Here is a 17,052-nt window from a genome sequence, read left to right as displayed (position 1 = left end):
AAGAAAAAAAAAAAGTAAAAATTGAATTTAATCTTGTCAATTGTTGTGTTTAATTGACTTAATTGTCTAAGTTGTTGTAAAATTGTAAACTAAAATCAACTACATTTCACTGAGACTTACGCTTAAAACATGAGAACGACAAACTGGTAACTCAGCCATTTTGAAATGAATGGAGAGGATTGGAAGAAAGAAAAAGTGTGAAGTTATCTTGAAAACTTTTTCAAAAGATGGACCTACTTTCTAAAAATATCAAAAAAAAAAAAATTGTATATACAAACTCATACTTAAAAGGGTGAGAATAAAATTTAAATGCATTGATTTAAAATAAATCCCTGATTAGTGTGCATTGAAAGATCAATCAGAACTGGCAGGTATAGATAATCATATGAGCAAATAGCCCTCATCTTGATCCAAGAAGAGAAAAGTTTGCATACTCTTTGCTTAGAAAATTCGATCAAGGGCTTAAAGCGTCTGTTTTTCTCTCTCTAAGAAGGTCTAAACAACTCAAATGGTCCTCTCCTTTGAGAGTAGGGGAATGAGACACTTGTTAGTACTAGTGTCAAACTTTTTTGAGCTTTTGGAATAGACTTTTCAGGGCTTCCTTTCGTTTTGCTTTTCTTTTTCCTCTCGTACTAGAGGAGGGCACATCTATTCTTAAGTAAAGCAAATGATTTAATTTGGTATTCCAATTTTTTGCTTTACTTGCTTCAGAGAATTGATTCTCCGATTTTGGTAATTCAACTCCTTCAGTGATAAGCTTTGCTAGCATCTGTGAAACCCGAATTTCTTGAGTTGAGGAACAAACAGTTGAATTTGTCAAGAAGTTTTTCGATGATAAATTTGACGTTGTCCATACCTTTATCCCAAAGGAAAACCATTATGTCTTGATTTTCCAATAGAAATAAAATGTATAAAATAAATATATTAAGCTAAGCTAAGCTAAGGATGCCACAGGACCAGTTCTATCTACCAAAATTTTTACCGGTGGCTGTGAATTACAACAAAATTCAACTACAGGTTCTCATGTGTATGATATCTCTCGGACTACAAATGGCTGTTATTTGAAACTCATACCAATTACCAGTCCCATGCATGAAGAAAACAAATATATTTACTAACATTTAACACAAACAACCAACGAATGCCAACAAACATGGTTGCTCAAGGGTTGGCATCAATCTTCAACTTCTAAAGTAAAGTTTTCCTTTAGTATTCCTTTAGGAGTTTTTCCAAAACCCTTGGCCACTTTTTCCATGTCTCTTAGTTTCTTCACCTCCTGTCTTATCCGATCTGATGTGTTAACAATAGCATCAAGTAAGGCAGATGTACTAGCTGATGATAAGCCTCTTGAGAGTTGGGACCTGCCTTCTTCAAGCTGCTTGTACAGAGTTAGAAGATGACTCTTTTGAGCATAAAGCCTTTCCTCTGCAATCTTGTATTCAGAGACCTGTGATTTTCTCAGTGCCTGGAGAACTTTATCAATCTCATCGTCAAGTCTTTGAGATTCAGACCCCTGGTTGGAAATTATGTGAACATCTAGAGTGGTTTGGGGATTTGTAACTTCAAGAGCATCCTTTCCATGAAATGATCCTGCTCCAATTGTGAAAATTCAAATTTTTTTTTTTTAAAAAAAGACAGAAAGTCAGATCAATACCCAAAAATGGATAAAACTGATAATAATATCCAAGGCTCCAACTCACAAAGACATGCATGTGAGCGCACACATGCATAGGAAGAGAGTGAGAGCTCCAAGGCTCATAAAAACACACAGGGGGAGCAAATGCAAGTATCTCATAAACTTTTTTTATTTAAAAAAAATGTTATAATGCTTGAATATCTAGTTAAGTTGCTGATGATGAAAAACAGAGAATGACAAGTGGTGCTCGTGCATCATATGAAACTGGAACAACTCCAATTTGATTTCCATAACATTTGAATGCACAATTCTGTTTTCTTAGGAGAAAATGGCAAATCTTCGGAGGTATACTTTACCAGGTTTGAATTAAAAAAAATAAAATTATGAGCAATAATTTGTTTAAAAAGAGCAGCAAAGCCCATGTAGATGATGCCAGGTATATGACAGGCCCCCAAGGATGAGGTGGCTAATGAGAAATGAATCAACAGGGTCACGATACTCATATAACTGGAATCCTCACCCTTGCTTCAAACTTAATAACTCTTCACAACTTCATTTGAATGTAACATCCACAAGGACCCCAAACTGGAACTAGTATGTTTAACTTCCCAATAATAGGATGTGATAAAGAGAAAAATCACCTGCTGGAAGAGCCAAGGTGTCAACTACCGCTTTCCAAATATCTTCAACAGCAGTCCCACTTTTAAGCTGAGTAATCATCAGATGGTTGTGTGGCTAGTTTTAGAAAATATAGAAAAGGAGAAAGGAAAAAAATTTCTAAGAGGAAAAGATATTTATCTATTCTGCAAGGATATCTTACCTTTGTCATGGCTAATTCAATTTGATTCAGCAACTTCTTTGCACTTGCTTTGCGGGAGCCACGTAAGATGCAAATGCCAACACCTAGAATCTTCTCAATATCATCACGAGAATCAACTGATTCACAGGTCTTTAAAAGCCTTGCAACATGTGAAACCAGATCTGTCCTCATATCACAACGCCGGCAATGGTACTCAGCATCCAACCCTATACTCCCTCCCACTGTCCCAGCCAGGTAAGATCGGAGAGCACAGTCCATGTGAGCAACATGACCACATATATAACCTTCACTCACTGGTGCTTCACATTTAATGAAACTATAGCTTGAGGCAATACTCTTGCAGCACAGAACACAAGAACAATCTCGACAGAACGAAGGTTCAGTGCAGCAAATATCACAATTCATTGCTAAATGCGTGTTCCTTGCTGCTAGTGCCAAACTGCTGCACAATCTATTTCCGGCCTTACAACCCCCAGTTTCCAACTGGGAATCAGGCCTGGATTGTGCTGCTACCTCTCTAGGACAGTCCTCTTCACGATCTACAGTATGGAAATATCAGTAAGCAAGATTTAAGAAGATATCATTAAATGAAAATTAAAAAAACCCTGATACCATAAATGACATTTATGACATCCACAGATAACAACCTCATAACACTTGAGAAAAGCAGTTCAATCATCCATCCTTCAGACAAAGGATTGACTTTTGATGAGCAAACCAATGCATTCTCAAATAATTTGTAGGTAAAAAGAATAGTATAGGGAAAAATGGGAGAAAAACATTAGGAAAACCATCTTTCCAACTTTGACAACATCAGGAAGAGATAGGGTAAAAAAATTCCAATCAAAGGTTATTGCTATGCTTGATTACTTCTTGCCATAATTACCTCCTTTATATGTGCTTTAAATCCAAATATGACACGAGAGCTTGTCTTTGATATTTGATTGAATGGGCATGAATCTAATGAAATTATGAGACAGCATTTATAATTTACTAGTTCCATGATTTAGATAAAGTTTAAACCTTTCAGACTGTTTCAGAGGTTGGAGTGTATCAAAGAATTTAAGAGGGTTTTGGGAATGAATTTTCAGGACTTGGATTTTTTAGTTTTGGTTGGTTGATGGGATTAGACCATGATAGTATTTGAAACAACAATTTCCCACAAGTCCTGTGAGCATAGGTTTTTAATTCCAATGACCTCTGACGGGGCTTACAATGTTGATGAAGTATTCTAAGTTCATATTTTAGGTGATGTAGTTTAGAGGGAAAGGTAATCATTACAGGATCACTTCAAAGAGGCTTATTCAAGACACTGTAAGAAAAAGGTAAAAAACATCTAAAAGGCAACAATGTGAGAAGTGGGAGACGATGGCTATAAGTGCCACTAGATTTTGCCTCACCTATTAAGTATTATATGATGTGTCATGAGAGTTATGCAGTAGAACTCTGGAGAACCCGTAATTTCTCAAGAACAAGTAGTTTTTGCAGCAATTTCCTCGAGTATGAACAATAAGTAAAGGACATTTATATCTTGGATGTTCTAGGAGTAACAGGTTATTACAGGCTTCCGAATCCACTTGCCCAGTGCAAGGACAGGATCACTGGAGGGGGCAAACAAGGAAGGGAGAAATAAAGAGATAGATGTGGGAAGAGGATTGCAGAAGCTACAACCCACACATAACCAAATGAGGTGACCCAGAGTATCGTTGTCATCTCAAGTAAGTCATATAGAACCACAAATGATTATGATGATGGCAGAACATGAGCAGGCTTAGACTCTAGCCAGTGAGTAGAGAAAAGAGGATAAGGATCAAGGACAATAACAATTTTCCATAGATTTGACGATATGGTTCCTTCTGCACTAGTTTGTTTAGTGGTGACCCTCATTCTAAATAGGATGCTACTGTCTACAAGAACAAATGAAAGAAGGCTGTACTGGAAGAAATGAAGTCATTACACAGTAAAGGTACAAAAACCCGTTTCTAACATATCTTTAAGAAGAAGAATCAAGAACAAAGGAGAATTCAAAACAAGATTAGTTGCTACGGGTTGGGTATGGCAAAAGTGCCGACTAAAATAAAGTTTTCTCCCCTTGATTAAATCACAAATCCATTCATGCAATATAAACCATGGTAGCTATGTTTGAACTTTTTCTGTAGCAGATTTGATGTGAAGACATCATTCTCATGCAGTGATCTGTACCATGCATGTGTGTGTTCTGAGAAGCGTAGGGTTGCAGAGTGCTAAGGAAAGAAATATATGTTTTGGACTGAAGAAACCATTTTGTATAAGCTTTATCTGCAAGAAATTGGAAATGAAATTAATTCTTTTACGATAAGTATAGACTCTGGGCAAAAACAAGTATGATTGAATTTTGCCATTAAGAGTGTTGGAAACTCACTTAGTCAATCCTATTGATGACATGCTCAAATAGCAAAGAGCATAATGCTGGAAAATGAATTGGTAAATGCAAGTTTGAGTGCAGATATTGACATGATGTGTCCTGTGGCACATAAGATCTTAGTACTGAAGTCAATATAACAAAGGAATGGGTAAATCATGGGTGACACAAGTGCGAGACGTGCAGAATGTACTAAAGAGGTTCACTATTATAGTCTATGACATGTGCAGTATCAATTCACACTCCAAATGCAACTGAGCATGACAATCATTTGCTGACTATGGACTGTCTCGATCTATTTTGGCTCTGGAAGGTAGAACTTTGGATTAAATTGATATAACTGAGTACCAGGGAAATTTGTAGCTAGAGATCTTTGATTTACAAAAGCTGTGGACGAGAGGTTGAAGTTTGAAGTGGTAACCAACATCAACTAATCCTGTTAGCAGATACTAGCTTCAGGAGATGGCTGCTGCCTATGGCAACATTCCAAGCTTACTTGAGCCTGACAAGGAGAAAACAAGATTGATTCATAGGAGAAGCTAACAAAACACACGTGTTCAGTGTTTCTGTCTCATAACTATACAAGATTGATATATCAAAAACTTCAGAATTATATTAAGGAATACAACATGATTCATCACTAAGAAATGAGTTCTACCAGTTGATGGCGTGCAATGACCTTGCAAAGATAGAGGAGTCCTCGTATATTGAAGGTGTTCATTCTCATTTCAATATACTCTTAATTTGTTTGATCCTTTCTGTTTGAGGGGCACGTGTGATGAGCTAGAAAAATAGTTAAATTGCAAGTCACGTGGCATCGTATAGGCTAGCCTATCAGGAAAAAAAAATGTGGCGTTGTATGGGCTAAAAAAATCAGTGGTAATCATAACAGCCTGACTCCACTGCCCTCACTCTTAAGTTGAAATCCCCCAAACCACAATGGAAAACTGCCAACAGGTGCTCAAGGTTCTTAGTTCCAGTTTCCCTGCATCTGGTTCTTGGGAAAAATCAAGGTTCCCAGTTCCATTTTCCTGACAGTGTTGATCAGCAAGAAAAGAATGTTATTCCATCAGTATCAGAAATTTTAGTGAAGATCCAGACAGAATAAAAAAAAAGTCCTTTTTAAATATTTTTCATCATTTTCCATTACAACTTTCTTCTCCCTCCTTTCCTGACTCTGGTCCAGCAGACTGAAAATATGCCGGGCACATCTTCTAAAATATCTGTGTAAAGTTTGGGATATTTGAATCATGTTTATGTCCATTATTTTTTCATTAGTAACAATGTTGCTTTCTATATATGTCATTCCACAACATAAGGCAAGATAATGTCGGTACATAAAACTATGGAGAGGTACAACCCGTAAGCATGACAATGACTTCCCCTCTCCATGATCCTTTTTTCTCTTTACGATTTAAAGTCAATAGGGGATTATGACCACGCAAGTGAACTGCAGGTTATCAACATGAAAGGAAAATCAGAAACACATCAGACACCACCAAAACCGTAAACAAGATCAAATCCACCAAATTTTTGTAATTAGAAGTCAGAAAGAAATTGTTATAAACTAATTTCAAATAGTGTTCTCAAAGACCAAGGGAAATGTCAAGGTGATAAGACCTTGTGTCTGAAAGGTGAAAGAATAAGGTGATAAGCCAAGCAAGCCAATGCATGATAGAAAGTGTGAGTGTGTGTGCTCAAAAGTTTTGATTAAAAAAAAGGGGGGGGAGGAACTGAATGTAATCTCACAGCTGATCAGAGTGCAGTTGATAGATCGGAATACGTAGTATACACACACACACAAACACACGTACATTTAAAATCATAATCTTTAATAAGCTTGTAATCAACTCTGGTGCTAAGTTGGTGTGGAAGGTATTTGAGAAAGGCATATTTTCAGTTAAGTCCTACAAGTTTTTGTGTTTTGAAGTTCCTTTGTCCTTCCCAGATATAGAGACTTCAGCTTCTAAGGTGTCATCCAAGGTTAGTTTCTTTGGTTGGGAACTAACTTGGGACAAAATATTCATGATCGACCATCTTATGAAAAGCAGGTGGACTTTGGTGAGTTGTTGCCTTTGCAAGTGACAAGAAGAATTGGCAGATCATGTTCTAATCCATTGTGATTGGTCATCAAGACTTTGGTCTTTGGTGTTTTCTATTTTGTGGGTGACATGGATCCTTCCAGAGAAAGTCTGTGATGTCCTTCATGGATGGAACGGTAGATTTATTGGGTAAAGAAGGCAATTGGTTTGGAAGATAACCCTTTTATGCATGTTATAGACAAGAAAGAAATAGAAGAGTCATTGAAGGTTCTCAGAAATCTTTTTTGGCAGTTAAAGACTACTTTTAAGTCTTCACTTGCTTGGTCAAGCTGTTCTGAGACAGAAATCAACTACTCCTCACTTGATTTTGTAGATGGTTCGAGTATGGAGTAATCATAGGTTGCTTTAAGTTCTTTGTTTTAGCCTTGGTGCGTCTTGTATACCTTGTGTGCTAGGTAGCACCCCCTTTTTTGTGAGGTGCCTTTTAATACGTTTTATCCTTTGGCTTATCAGTAAAATTATGCATAATCAATATTCTCATTGACTCATATTGGTTAGCTTTTAAGTTTCAATTTCCAATTCTTTAATTTTCAAGGATTACTAGGCATCACCTTATAAAAAATATATCCAACCCAATCATCTATATTGATTTTGGATATTGGAACTTTCTATATCAAGGCACTAACTTTTAAGCATAACTCTATCATCTCAGGTTCAGAAAGGTGTTTGATATCATGTCAGTATTTTGATTGAGGCAATTGCCTAGGTTCATATATTGATTGAAACAATTGCCTAGCTTCTACATCTTTGACAACATCCTTCCTGGTTCTTCAGAAGATGATCACCCGTTGCTTCATCTTGCCTGATAGCCAAGACAACCCAACAATCACCTGTGATAACCCTATTTCCAATATGCAACTCTTTCGCATTATCACAACCATCCAACATGTCACTAAGGTTCAACTTCTGTCTTTAATAGACAAAACATAAGTTGAAAAACAAATATCATGATGTTATGTTGAAGCCTTTGCAAGTTACAAGGTGCAATACACCACATATTCCTGGACTTCTGAAATGTTGCTATCATGCTTCAAGAAAAGCATTTGTTAAACAGGTCTTAGTTATGCACCAGAACTAGGTCTGACCCTCTCACAGTAATAATCACTTATTTGAGAACCATTGCATCAATCTTAGCCCCATATATCCCATAACTCACACATCACAGTTAAAAGTGTGCTGCAAAACACATATGACACAAATACATAATAGCATGATGCCCCTTTCTTAAGTCCACAGTATGACTATGACAACAATGAGACATTCTCACATATCCAAGCAAACACAAAAGATGTGAAATAAATCATCTATCAATTGGCACTATAAAGTTTTTGAAGTACCTTTTCAGACATCGGGTTAAAAGCGTTTGGGTACAGGATATGTGTCTGACATGCTTATTGGTTATGGTTGTACCCAAAAGGTGGTTGCCACGAAGACAAAGAAGGATGATGTCCTAGTTCAACTGCAAGTAATCTCAGGTTCACGTTGCACGTTATAATTTTATTATACACTTCATGTGGACCAAGTTACAGGTATTGAATGTGAACAATTCGGAAATTAGCTCATTTAGCCATGTTCCTACATCCTAAGATAATGGGGCTTAAAAAAAATCTGACATAGCGATGCCTAGAGACACACTTAACACAAATCAAGATAAAGAAACATGATAATACAAAATGAACGCTAACCCACTTCAACCACTTTGATAGCATGCAAATTGTGGTTGGCTTTCAGAAAGCTGATTTCGCTAATTCAAACTATCCAAACAACTACAGAAACTAGTGAACTTGGCTCTACTATAAAAAGTTGTGTAACCTATCTGGAGCTTGTAACTTGGGCTCCATTGATCTAGAAGCCACACAGGCTAATTTCTGAGAGCCATTTGTGGGACCTCAGCTACTCATGATATGCCAAGTCCTTGATACCGCCAGTCTGGTCAACAGTCTAGAGATCAAACAACTTCGCATACAGAAGCAAGTATGACCATCACCATTCATGGGAAAATATCATATATATAACAGAAATATCAAAGATAGTAACCCCACATAACTGAAGGTGAGATACTAAATGGATAAGATGTTATTTTTTAAAAATAACAAAAAAAGAAGAACATTAAATTAAAACTGACCTTTTGTAGAAGATGCCTTTTTAAAGAGAACTCTCCAGCTGAAAGACCTAAAAAAGTTATCAATATCTGTATCAGGGAATTCCTTTCGGACGTGTTGTTCAAGGGCAACCTTGCTTGAAAAACTCTTTTTACTGAAACGGCTTGGAAGATACAAGTATCTATCCAAATGATAGCCAGAACCAGTGACTCTTCTCCCCACCTTCCATCCGCATACATCACCTGGACAGGGCCAGTCTATAGGAGCATATGGTAAACCTTGGCCTGATGCTTGAAGAGGAACTGGATAAAGGTGAAGTCCATTGTCCTTTATCCCAGCTGTGCTCCCATTACTTTCATGAAGCTCAACCTCCATAGGCCCCTTTGTTGTCTGAGTACTGCTTGAGGATGCTAGACTGCACCGGATACCATTCAGATATCGTTAACAGTTAGCAATAAACATGGTATAATAACCTACCAATGCCACAAGTACAGACTGTTCTTAAAGATCCAAATCTCTTCAGTTCTGTTTTATATGGAATATTACATTGAAGATATAATTAGAGAGGCATATTGCAAAATAATATTCATTCTGAATAAAATAATTTTAGTTTTCTTATTTGGAAATTGAAGGAAATAAAAAGGAACATAGTAAATGATTAAATTCCTCAAAAAACAAACATGTGCCACCAATTGGATGAATCTAGTACAATTGATGAGTTGAACAGTCCTCAAGTTCATATGTTCCCAATGAAAAGAAAAACACAAAACTTTCTAGATTTTTATTACTCTTATTTGTAGAGAAACATTATTCTGCTTAGAAAAATTATATCACTTACCTAACTATATAATTCCAGCATTATTATTTCTAGAATATATATATTCCATCCATCATCCTCATCAATGATTTAAGACTTGCCATTTGACTGCTTAGATGGAACTGCATTGTTTGGCCAATTTTTAGGTTTCAATTACAAGGCACTTAACTCCATTGATGAATGATATTACATTTTCCCACTTTACACATGGTATATTTATTTAATATCATAGGTTTCTGAGAATGCTTATAGCTTGGATGTACTAAAGAGTCGACCACGGGTACATGAGTATCATAAGATGCCCACTTAGGAAGGTTATAGAAAGTCCTCCACTCTCTTCCCCTCACCTCCACCAAATGCATCACGGTGTTGTTTTGAGGGCAAAGGCATAACCAACATATTAGAAGGTGGCAATGATCTCCTTACCCATTAACATGGTCAAATTCTTCATTGGGTTTTTCCAATTATACAAAATGTTCCTAATTTTCTATGTTGTGTTACAAATGAAAAAGAATGCGTACTTAATACAAAGCACATAAATATACCGGGGATAAGTGTAAAGGACAACCAGTTTAAACTTAAACCATCAAAGGTTGCTAAAAATTACACTGCGCCTATTGAGGTTTCAAACATATTGCTAACACTCCCGAATGCAGTTTGTTGACTAACACAACTAATGGAAATGATGACATGATGAAATTACCCTTCGTCAAGACGTTGGCGCTTTGATGCCTTTCTCTCCCCTTCCTTGTTCTTCCCTCCTTCATCCCCCCTTCTTCCACCCATATATCCTAATCACAAATAAAACAGCAAACAGATATTTAATCAAAAACAAATTTCAAACTACATGGTGACATAATTGTCATTCCATTTAAAAATAAATAAACCACCACCAGCAACCATGGAAATCTTCCTCAATCTTCCCAAAACTATGAAATTTGCAAAATTAAAAAATAAACCTTCAAAAAAACAAAAACAAACAAACAAACAAACCAACCTTCTCCCTAAGGAACCCCAAAAACCAAAAAAGTTTAAACCCATTGGATTCCATGGCTAAAACCCAGAGCTTCCTTATTCCTCAAATGGATAAAAGAAAAGAAAAAGAATATCCATAAAGGACGTGCAGAGCAAACATATTTATAAATGCATGCATGCATGTGTGTGTGCATGCACACACATACACATATATGTATATATATAATCTTCCTCAACCTTTCCAAAATGATCAAATTTCCAAAAAAAAAAAAATAAACATTAGAAAAAAAAAATGAGGAAACCTTCTTCCTAAGGAACCTAAAAACCATTCAGTTTACACCCATTGGCTAAGACCCATGTTTTCCTTCCTCCTTAAATGGATTCATATAGCTAAAAGAAAAAAAAAAAGAAAAATCATACTATATGCACGTGTGTGTATTAAAGGAAAATAAAAATAAACATTAAAGAAAAAAAACCTTCTTAAGTAACCCAAAACCAAAGGTTTCCATGGCTAAAACGCTTGCCTTCCTTCTTCCTCAAATGGATTTGTATAGCTAAAAAAAAAGGAAAAGAAAAAGCATCGTATTTTTTTTTTTTATAGACAACAAGATCATGTTTAAGAAACGCCAAAAAAGAGGGGTGCACCCTACATATACAAGCAGTATACACAGAAACAACCCAAGGCAAACCGCAAACAAAAATGGTCTACACTAACAAGGCAAAGCTAACCACAATAAAGAGCATCGAGGAAATTCAACATAGAGGGGTTTTCTAACTCCAAATAATCCTTAGACCACTCAAAAAGCGTCCGAATGAAGAAATCCTTTAATCTTTGGTCAAAAAGCTCTTCATCTTTGAAGGTCCTTCAGTTGAGCTCTTTCCAAATACACCAAAATAAGCAAATAGGAGCTAATCACCAAACTGCTATTTTCTTCTTTTGACACCCTTTAACTTTCCACTACACGAGGAGATTTCTCACTAAGCTTAGAAATACACAAACCAAACCAAAAAGAGCTAACAAAAAAGGTTCATAGCTCTCTTGTCTTGTCACAATTAATCAAAATGTGATCGGTTGATTCTTCACTGTCTTTACAAATATTACATCCGTTGACCATTTGTCATCCCCTCTTCATTAAAGTATCTATAGTTAAGATCTTTCCCCAAACAGCTTCCCAAGCAAAAAAACAAGTTTTGCATGGAGAATGGGATCCCCAAATCTCCTTGCCAAGAAAAATTAAATTATTCTCCACCCTTCGAGAACAATAATATGACTTAACACTGAAAATTCCCCTCCTATCTTCTTTCCAAAATAAAGTGTCCTCATCTCTCACTCTTTTAACAGGTAAAGAAATCCTAAAAACCTACTCACCTCCTCTGCCTCCGATCTTGGAAGGGTCTTCTAAATTAAACTTTCCAATACCCCCCTCCTCCCCCTTCTCTTTCCAATAATTCTGCAGCTGTAGCATTTTTATGGGATGCTATCCTAAAAAGAGTAAGGTGTATCTTTCGGCTTAATGCCCCCCACTCAAATGTCCCACCAAAATCTTGTATGGCTACCATTTCCCATCTGGATAAAAGTTCTAACGCTAAACTATTCCCTCACTTTTCTAAAGTCCTTCCAAAGGCTCATCCTAAAGGAATTCCTTCTCCCTCTAATAGTCTAACCCCCTCCATCTCCTTGAATTTTCCACAAATGATCTTCCTCCACAAGCTCTCATGCTCAACAGAAAACTTTCATAACTATTTGCCAAGCAAGGCTTGATTGAGACAGTCCAGCCTTCTTAGCCCTAACCCTCCAAAAATTTTAGTATTACACACATTTGGCCATTTTACCAAGTGAATCCTTATCCTATCTCCCAAATCTCCTGATAAAAAGTCTCTTTGAATTCTCTCTAATCTAATCCTCATTTTTCTAGGAATTACAAAGAGGGGCATAAAATAGATAGGGAGAGTTCAAAAAATGCTCCTAATAAGAACTAGTTTTCTTCCTTTGGATAGGTACTGTTTTTTCAAAGCAATCAATTTCCTTTTAAATCTCTCCGCAATCGAATCCTATGCACCACAACGCTTATGAGGGGTAAACCTAGATAAGAAGTAGGAACCTTTCCTACTTTGCTTCCAAAAAGAGAAGTTGCTCTATTAACATCCTTCGTCTCCCCCACGGGAATAATTTCACCTTTTTGCAAATTTATTTTCAAGCCTGACACCAATTCAAAACAAATGACCGTCCATTTCCAATATTTCAATTGATCTACATCATCCTCATAAAAGAAGGGTATCATCGGCAAAAAAAAGGTGTGAAACTTGAGTCTCCAATGAACCTTCCTTGTTCAGCCTTTACAATTAAGCTGCTGAGGGCTTCCGTTACCAACACAAAGAGACAAGGTGAAATAAGGTCCCCCTGCCTCAAACCTCAAGAGATTGAGGAAAAAATTTGTGGGATTGCCATTAACAAGAACTGGTATTCTCATAGACGAAAAGCAAAACTGGTTCCACTACCTCCATTTGGGGCCAAAACCTATTTTTTCTAAGACTGAAAGAAGGAACTTCCAGCTTACATGATTGTAAGCCTTTTCTATATCCAGTTTCAAACTAAGCCTGCACTAGAACTATGCTTCCTTAAATCAACAGCTTCATTTGCAATCAAAGCAGCATCCAACATTTATCTACCCCCAACAAAAGCATTCTTACTGTTTTATACCACCTTACCAACCACCCTTTTCAATCTATTAGCTAGAACTTTTGCTACAAGTTTATAAAAACTCCCCAACAGGCTGATTGGAAAAAGCATGGTATATATGTCTAGCATAAAAGGAACATTTACCAAAATTCAAACCTCTATGGTTATTTTTGCATTACCATTCTTATCCCTATGTGATCCATTGGATCTTGGAACAAAAGCCCTTTAATCTTAGACAAAATAAGTCTCAAATTCACCATAATTGATTGAAGTGGTTTCATGTTTGTTTTGATAACATGTAGAGAGAGCATAACAAAAGGATTTTCTATGAGGAAAAGCTGACACAGATCAAAGGTTGAAGGAGATCTTCACTAAATTTCTTTTGCAGTGGTCTAAAGAATTACACATAGTTGGATTTCTCAAATAACCTTAATAATGGATAATTAGGTCTTTATGGTGGTTGTCCTATCTAGAAGTTTTTGTTTTTCTTCTTGAAGCCTTTTGTAAACCACCTATGTAAATAGGGTACACCCCTTTTTGTTAGCCGCTGCTTAATAATCTTTATTTGTCTATTAAAAAAACAATTGACTTAAGTTCTATTCTTCTAACCTTTTTTTATGAGTAAAGCAAGAGAATTTTTTTTTATTTTTTATTTTTTGATTGGAAACGACACATAGATATATTGATATAAAAAAGAAGTACAATAAGAAGGATGAGAAATCCTCCCGCCAAAGAAAACTAAATTACAGGAAAATACATAGAAAACAAACGAACTCTCTATTAAGGACCATTCCTTATGGAGTACACACCGCTAACCAATCAAGTTGTAACACATTAAACAAGAGAATATTATAAACAAGAAAAATCAACAGAGTACCCCAAAGCACACAAGAAGTATACAACAAACTATTCTTTTAATTTGCAAAGTAGGGAAGCAAGAATATGGAAATTTTTGCTCTTAAAATCATTGAGTAAAGGTTTTCTTTCTTCTTTTTGTTAAAAAATAAAATAAAATAAAATAAAATCCTCCTTTATTTAACAAACATATACATTGCTTTCATTTGTTTTATTTTTATTTAATAGATCATCCATGGTTGTGTACAATGTATGAGCTTCAACCAGCCATAAGACTTTCTGGATGCTGCTTGTAGCTGTGGCTTTTGAGGCCATCTCTCCAACCAGAGAGTAAGCTTGTGCAGCGGCTTTTCTGGAAGTGTGGCTGAACAACTCTATTTTCCTTTAATCTTTTTTGTAAGAGAAGGGTAAAAGTCAAAGGGCAATCTTAGCACTTTTTTTTTTTTTTTGATAAGTAAAAGATATGCATTAAAAAAGGCAAAACGCCGCACATCATACAAGAAGTATACAAGACAGCATAGGCCTCAAAAAACAAAACAAAGAATCACCTCCCTTTGGGCAATCTTAGCACATTGGAGAAATCTTTGGTTAATAGTGTTAATAAGAAAAGCTAACTAGGAAAATGGCATCATCGGCCAAGTTAGTTAGAGGATTGATCATGTTAGTTGACCAAAACCTGTGTCAACATAATTATCATAAGTCATTGAGATCTAAATATAATTTCCTAAACCAAATGTATGAACTATATTGTTGTATATGACATAGAAAAACACATTGTCACCATTAGAGGATGGTTAAGAAGAATCGTACTCTGCTTCAAAGAGCATGAGAGGGATGTTGGCTTCGCCAGTGCCTGGGAGATGTGTCACCACCATCAGAAAGTTTTATAAAATACTCTATTTTTTTTTTTTACAATAGAAGAAAAAAAAAAATAGTACTTAACTTGCTCTCCCAAATTCCAAGGATTCTCCCTGAATAAGTGGTTTCCGAACATGTGAGTTTCTCATATGGGATCACTGCAGTTTCCCCAACTCTCTCTCACTTCTTACTCCACTCTACTTCTACCTCAAATCTGGACGCCTCACCATCTAACATGGTTGCCTAGCTCCAACTAAGAACCCCACACAGATAAATATTAAAGGTTAACGTAGAAATATATAACTAAGTCCAAGATAATAAATATTGAACAACAAATTAATGATGAATTCAACTTAACAAAATATGACATTTTAATGTATAGATCCATCAAAGAAGCCCACAAAAATAGGTCCACCAAAATCATATACAGGCATGACTATATATTTCTATGGACATAGACAAGTCCAAACAGCATGTTCAGATTTCAACTTTCTAATTTCATCATTTTCCCAGCCCTCACTGACCACAAAAGGAAAAGACCCGCTCAAAGAAGAAAACAGATTTCTTTTTTCTTAAAAAAGATGAAAATTTAAAATGGCATTAGATACCAAGCTCTATAAAGACAAAACTTTTATACAGAAACGAAAAAAGAAAATAAATTTCATTTCATATTTGAAAATAATTTTAGGAAAATGTTGTGATTGAATTTTTTTCTTTAGAAATTGTAAAATTAATAAATTGCAGTAATATAAAAATATTCTTATATTAACACATGCTGTCAGATTGAGTGCATATATAGTTTCTGGGATTCACTAAACAAATAAAACAACCATTATTGGATCTCCGCAATCAATCTGAGATAACTTGATTCTCATTTTCATCCAATCTGCATGCTTACTTAAATCCATAGAAACTTAAGCTTCACCTGAGACCAACTCGGCTCAATAAAACCCGTTGTTGGAGGAGGTCAATCAGAGGTTCCAGCGCATCCACTCCAATTCAGAAGAAAATCATATCACCTGAGAAACGAAAAAGCCGATTCAATTCATAGAGAGATAAAATAATAATAACAACAACAATAACACTACGAGATTTTGAATTATGAAACCTAGAAACAGCAATCAAAATCACTCAATCTTTGAAAGATAAATAAATAGCAAAGCATATTCTAGTATGGAGTGAGAAAATGCGAGTCCCCACAGAATGACCTGGCAGAGGAAGCAATCCTTGAGAGGCGAACATAAGAGAAAACCCTAGGAACCCAACGGCATTGGACGTGATACCGCGTTTAAAACTGCCGAAACTATACGGAAACATGAAATGTCGATTCTACCCTGCCGCAGCATAGTCCAGGTGGTCGTGATATCTGGAAGCGTATTTTACCATTTTGGCGCGTGAGATCATCTGCGATTTTAGAAGTATATTTTCAAAAATCATTTTTAATTAATGTGGAAAATCTATTAAAACTTAGGAGGGTGAAGCTATGTAAATAGTAAATATGAAATTAAAATTTATAATATAGATTTAAGATTGATATATATTTGATTCAATCTTTGAGAAATCGTTAATTTTTTATTCACCTCTTCCAAAGTTTTTACTAAATACATCTAGTCCCTATAAATTTGAAATTTCATCATACAACTTATTTTGAGTGAGAGAGGAAGTGAGTCAAAATAAGAAATAAAAATAATATAAAAGGTATTTAATGAAATTTTAAACTTATAAAAACTAAATGTATTTAACCAAAATCTAAAAAAAATGAATGAAATTAATTTTATATCTTATGATTTTTATTTTTATTTTTTC

The 17,052-nt window shown here is 35.6% G+C and overlaps 1 protein-coding gene across 6 annotated transcripts; it reads right to left on the bottom strand.

The window, feature by feature from the left end:
* Positions 1 to 824: 824 nt before the first annotated feature.
* LOC100252843 (uncharacterized) lies at positions 825 to 16,588 on the bottom strand. Of its 6 annotated transcripts, none has more exons than XM_019220106.2 (9): positions 16,447 to 16,588; positions 16,172 to 16,265; positions 15,332 to 15,499; positions 15,199 to 15,241; positions 10,583 to 10,669; positions 9,085 to 9,483; positions 2,457 to 2,995; positions 2,278 to 2,344; positions 825 to 1,590 (listed from the first exon to the last, which is right to left on the bottom strand). In XM_019220106.2, exons 3-9 carry the CDS (start codon positions 15,380 to 15,382, stop codon positions 1,175 to 1,177), a joined length of 1,602 nt encoding a protein of 533 aa, XP_019075651.1. In that variant the 5' UTR covers positions 15,383 to 15,499; positions 16,172 to 16,265; positions 16,447 to 16,588; the 3' UTR covers positions 825 to 1,174. The 6 variants fall into 6 exon arrangements, with proteins under 6 accessions (XP_019075651.1, XP_010649916.1, XP_010649917.1 ...); XM_010651614.3 differs by having other exon boundaries at positions 16,455 to 16,588; XM_010651615.3 differs by having other exon boundaries at positions 9,085 to 9,476; positions 10,582 to 10,669; positions 16,455 to 16,585.
* Positions 16,589 to 17,052: the final 464 nt, after the last annotated feature.

The sequence above is a fragment of the Vitis vinifera genome, chromosome 5, assembly GCF_030704535.1.
Source record: "Vitis vinifera cultivar Pinot Noir 40024 chromosome 5, ASM3070453v1".
NCBI classification, from domain to species: domain Eukaryota; kingdom Viridiplantae; phylum Streptophyta; class Magnoliopsida; order Vitales; family Vitaceae; genus Vitis; species Vitis vinifera.
This window is presented reverse-complemented; position numbering and strand designations above follow the sequence as displayed.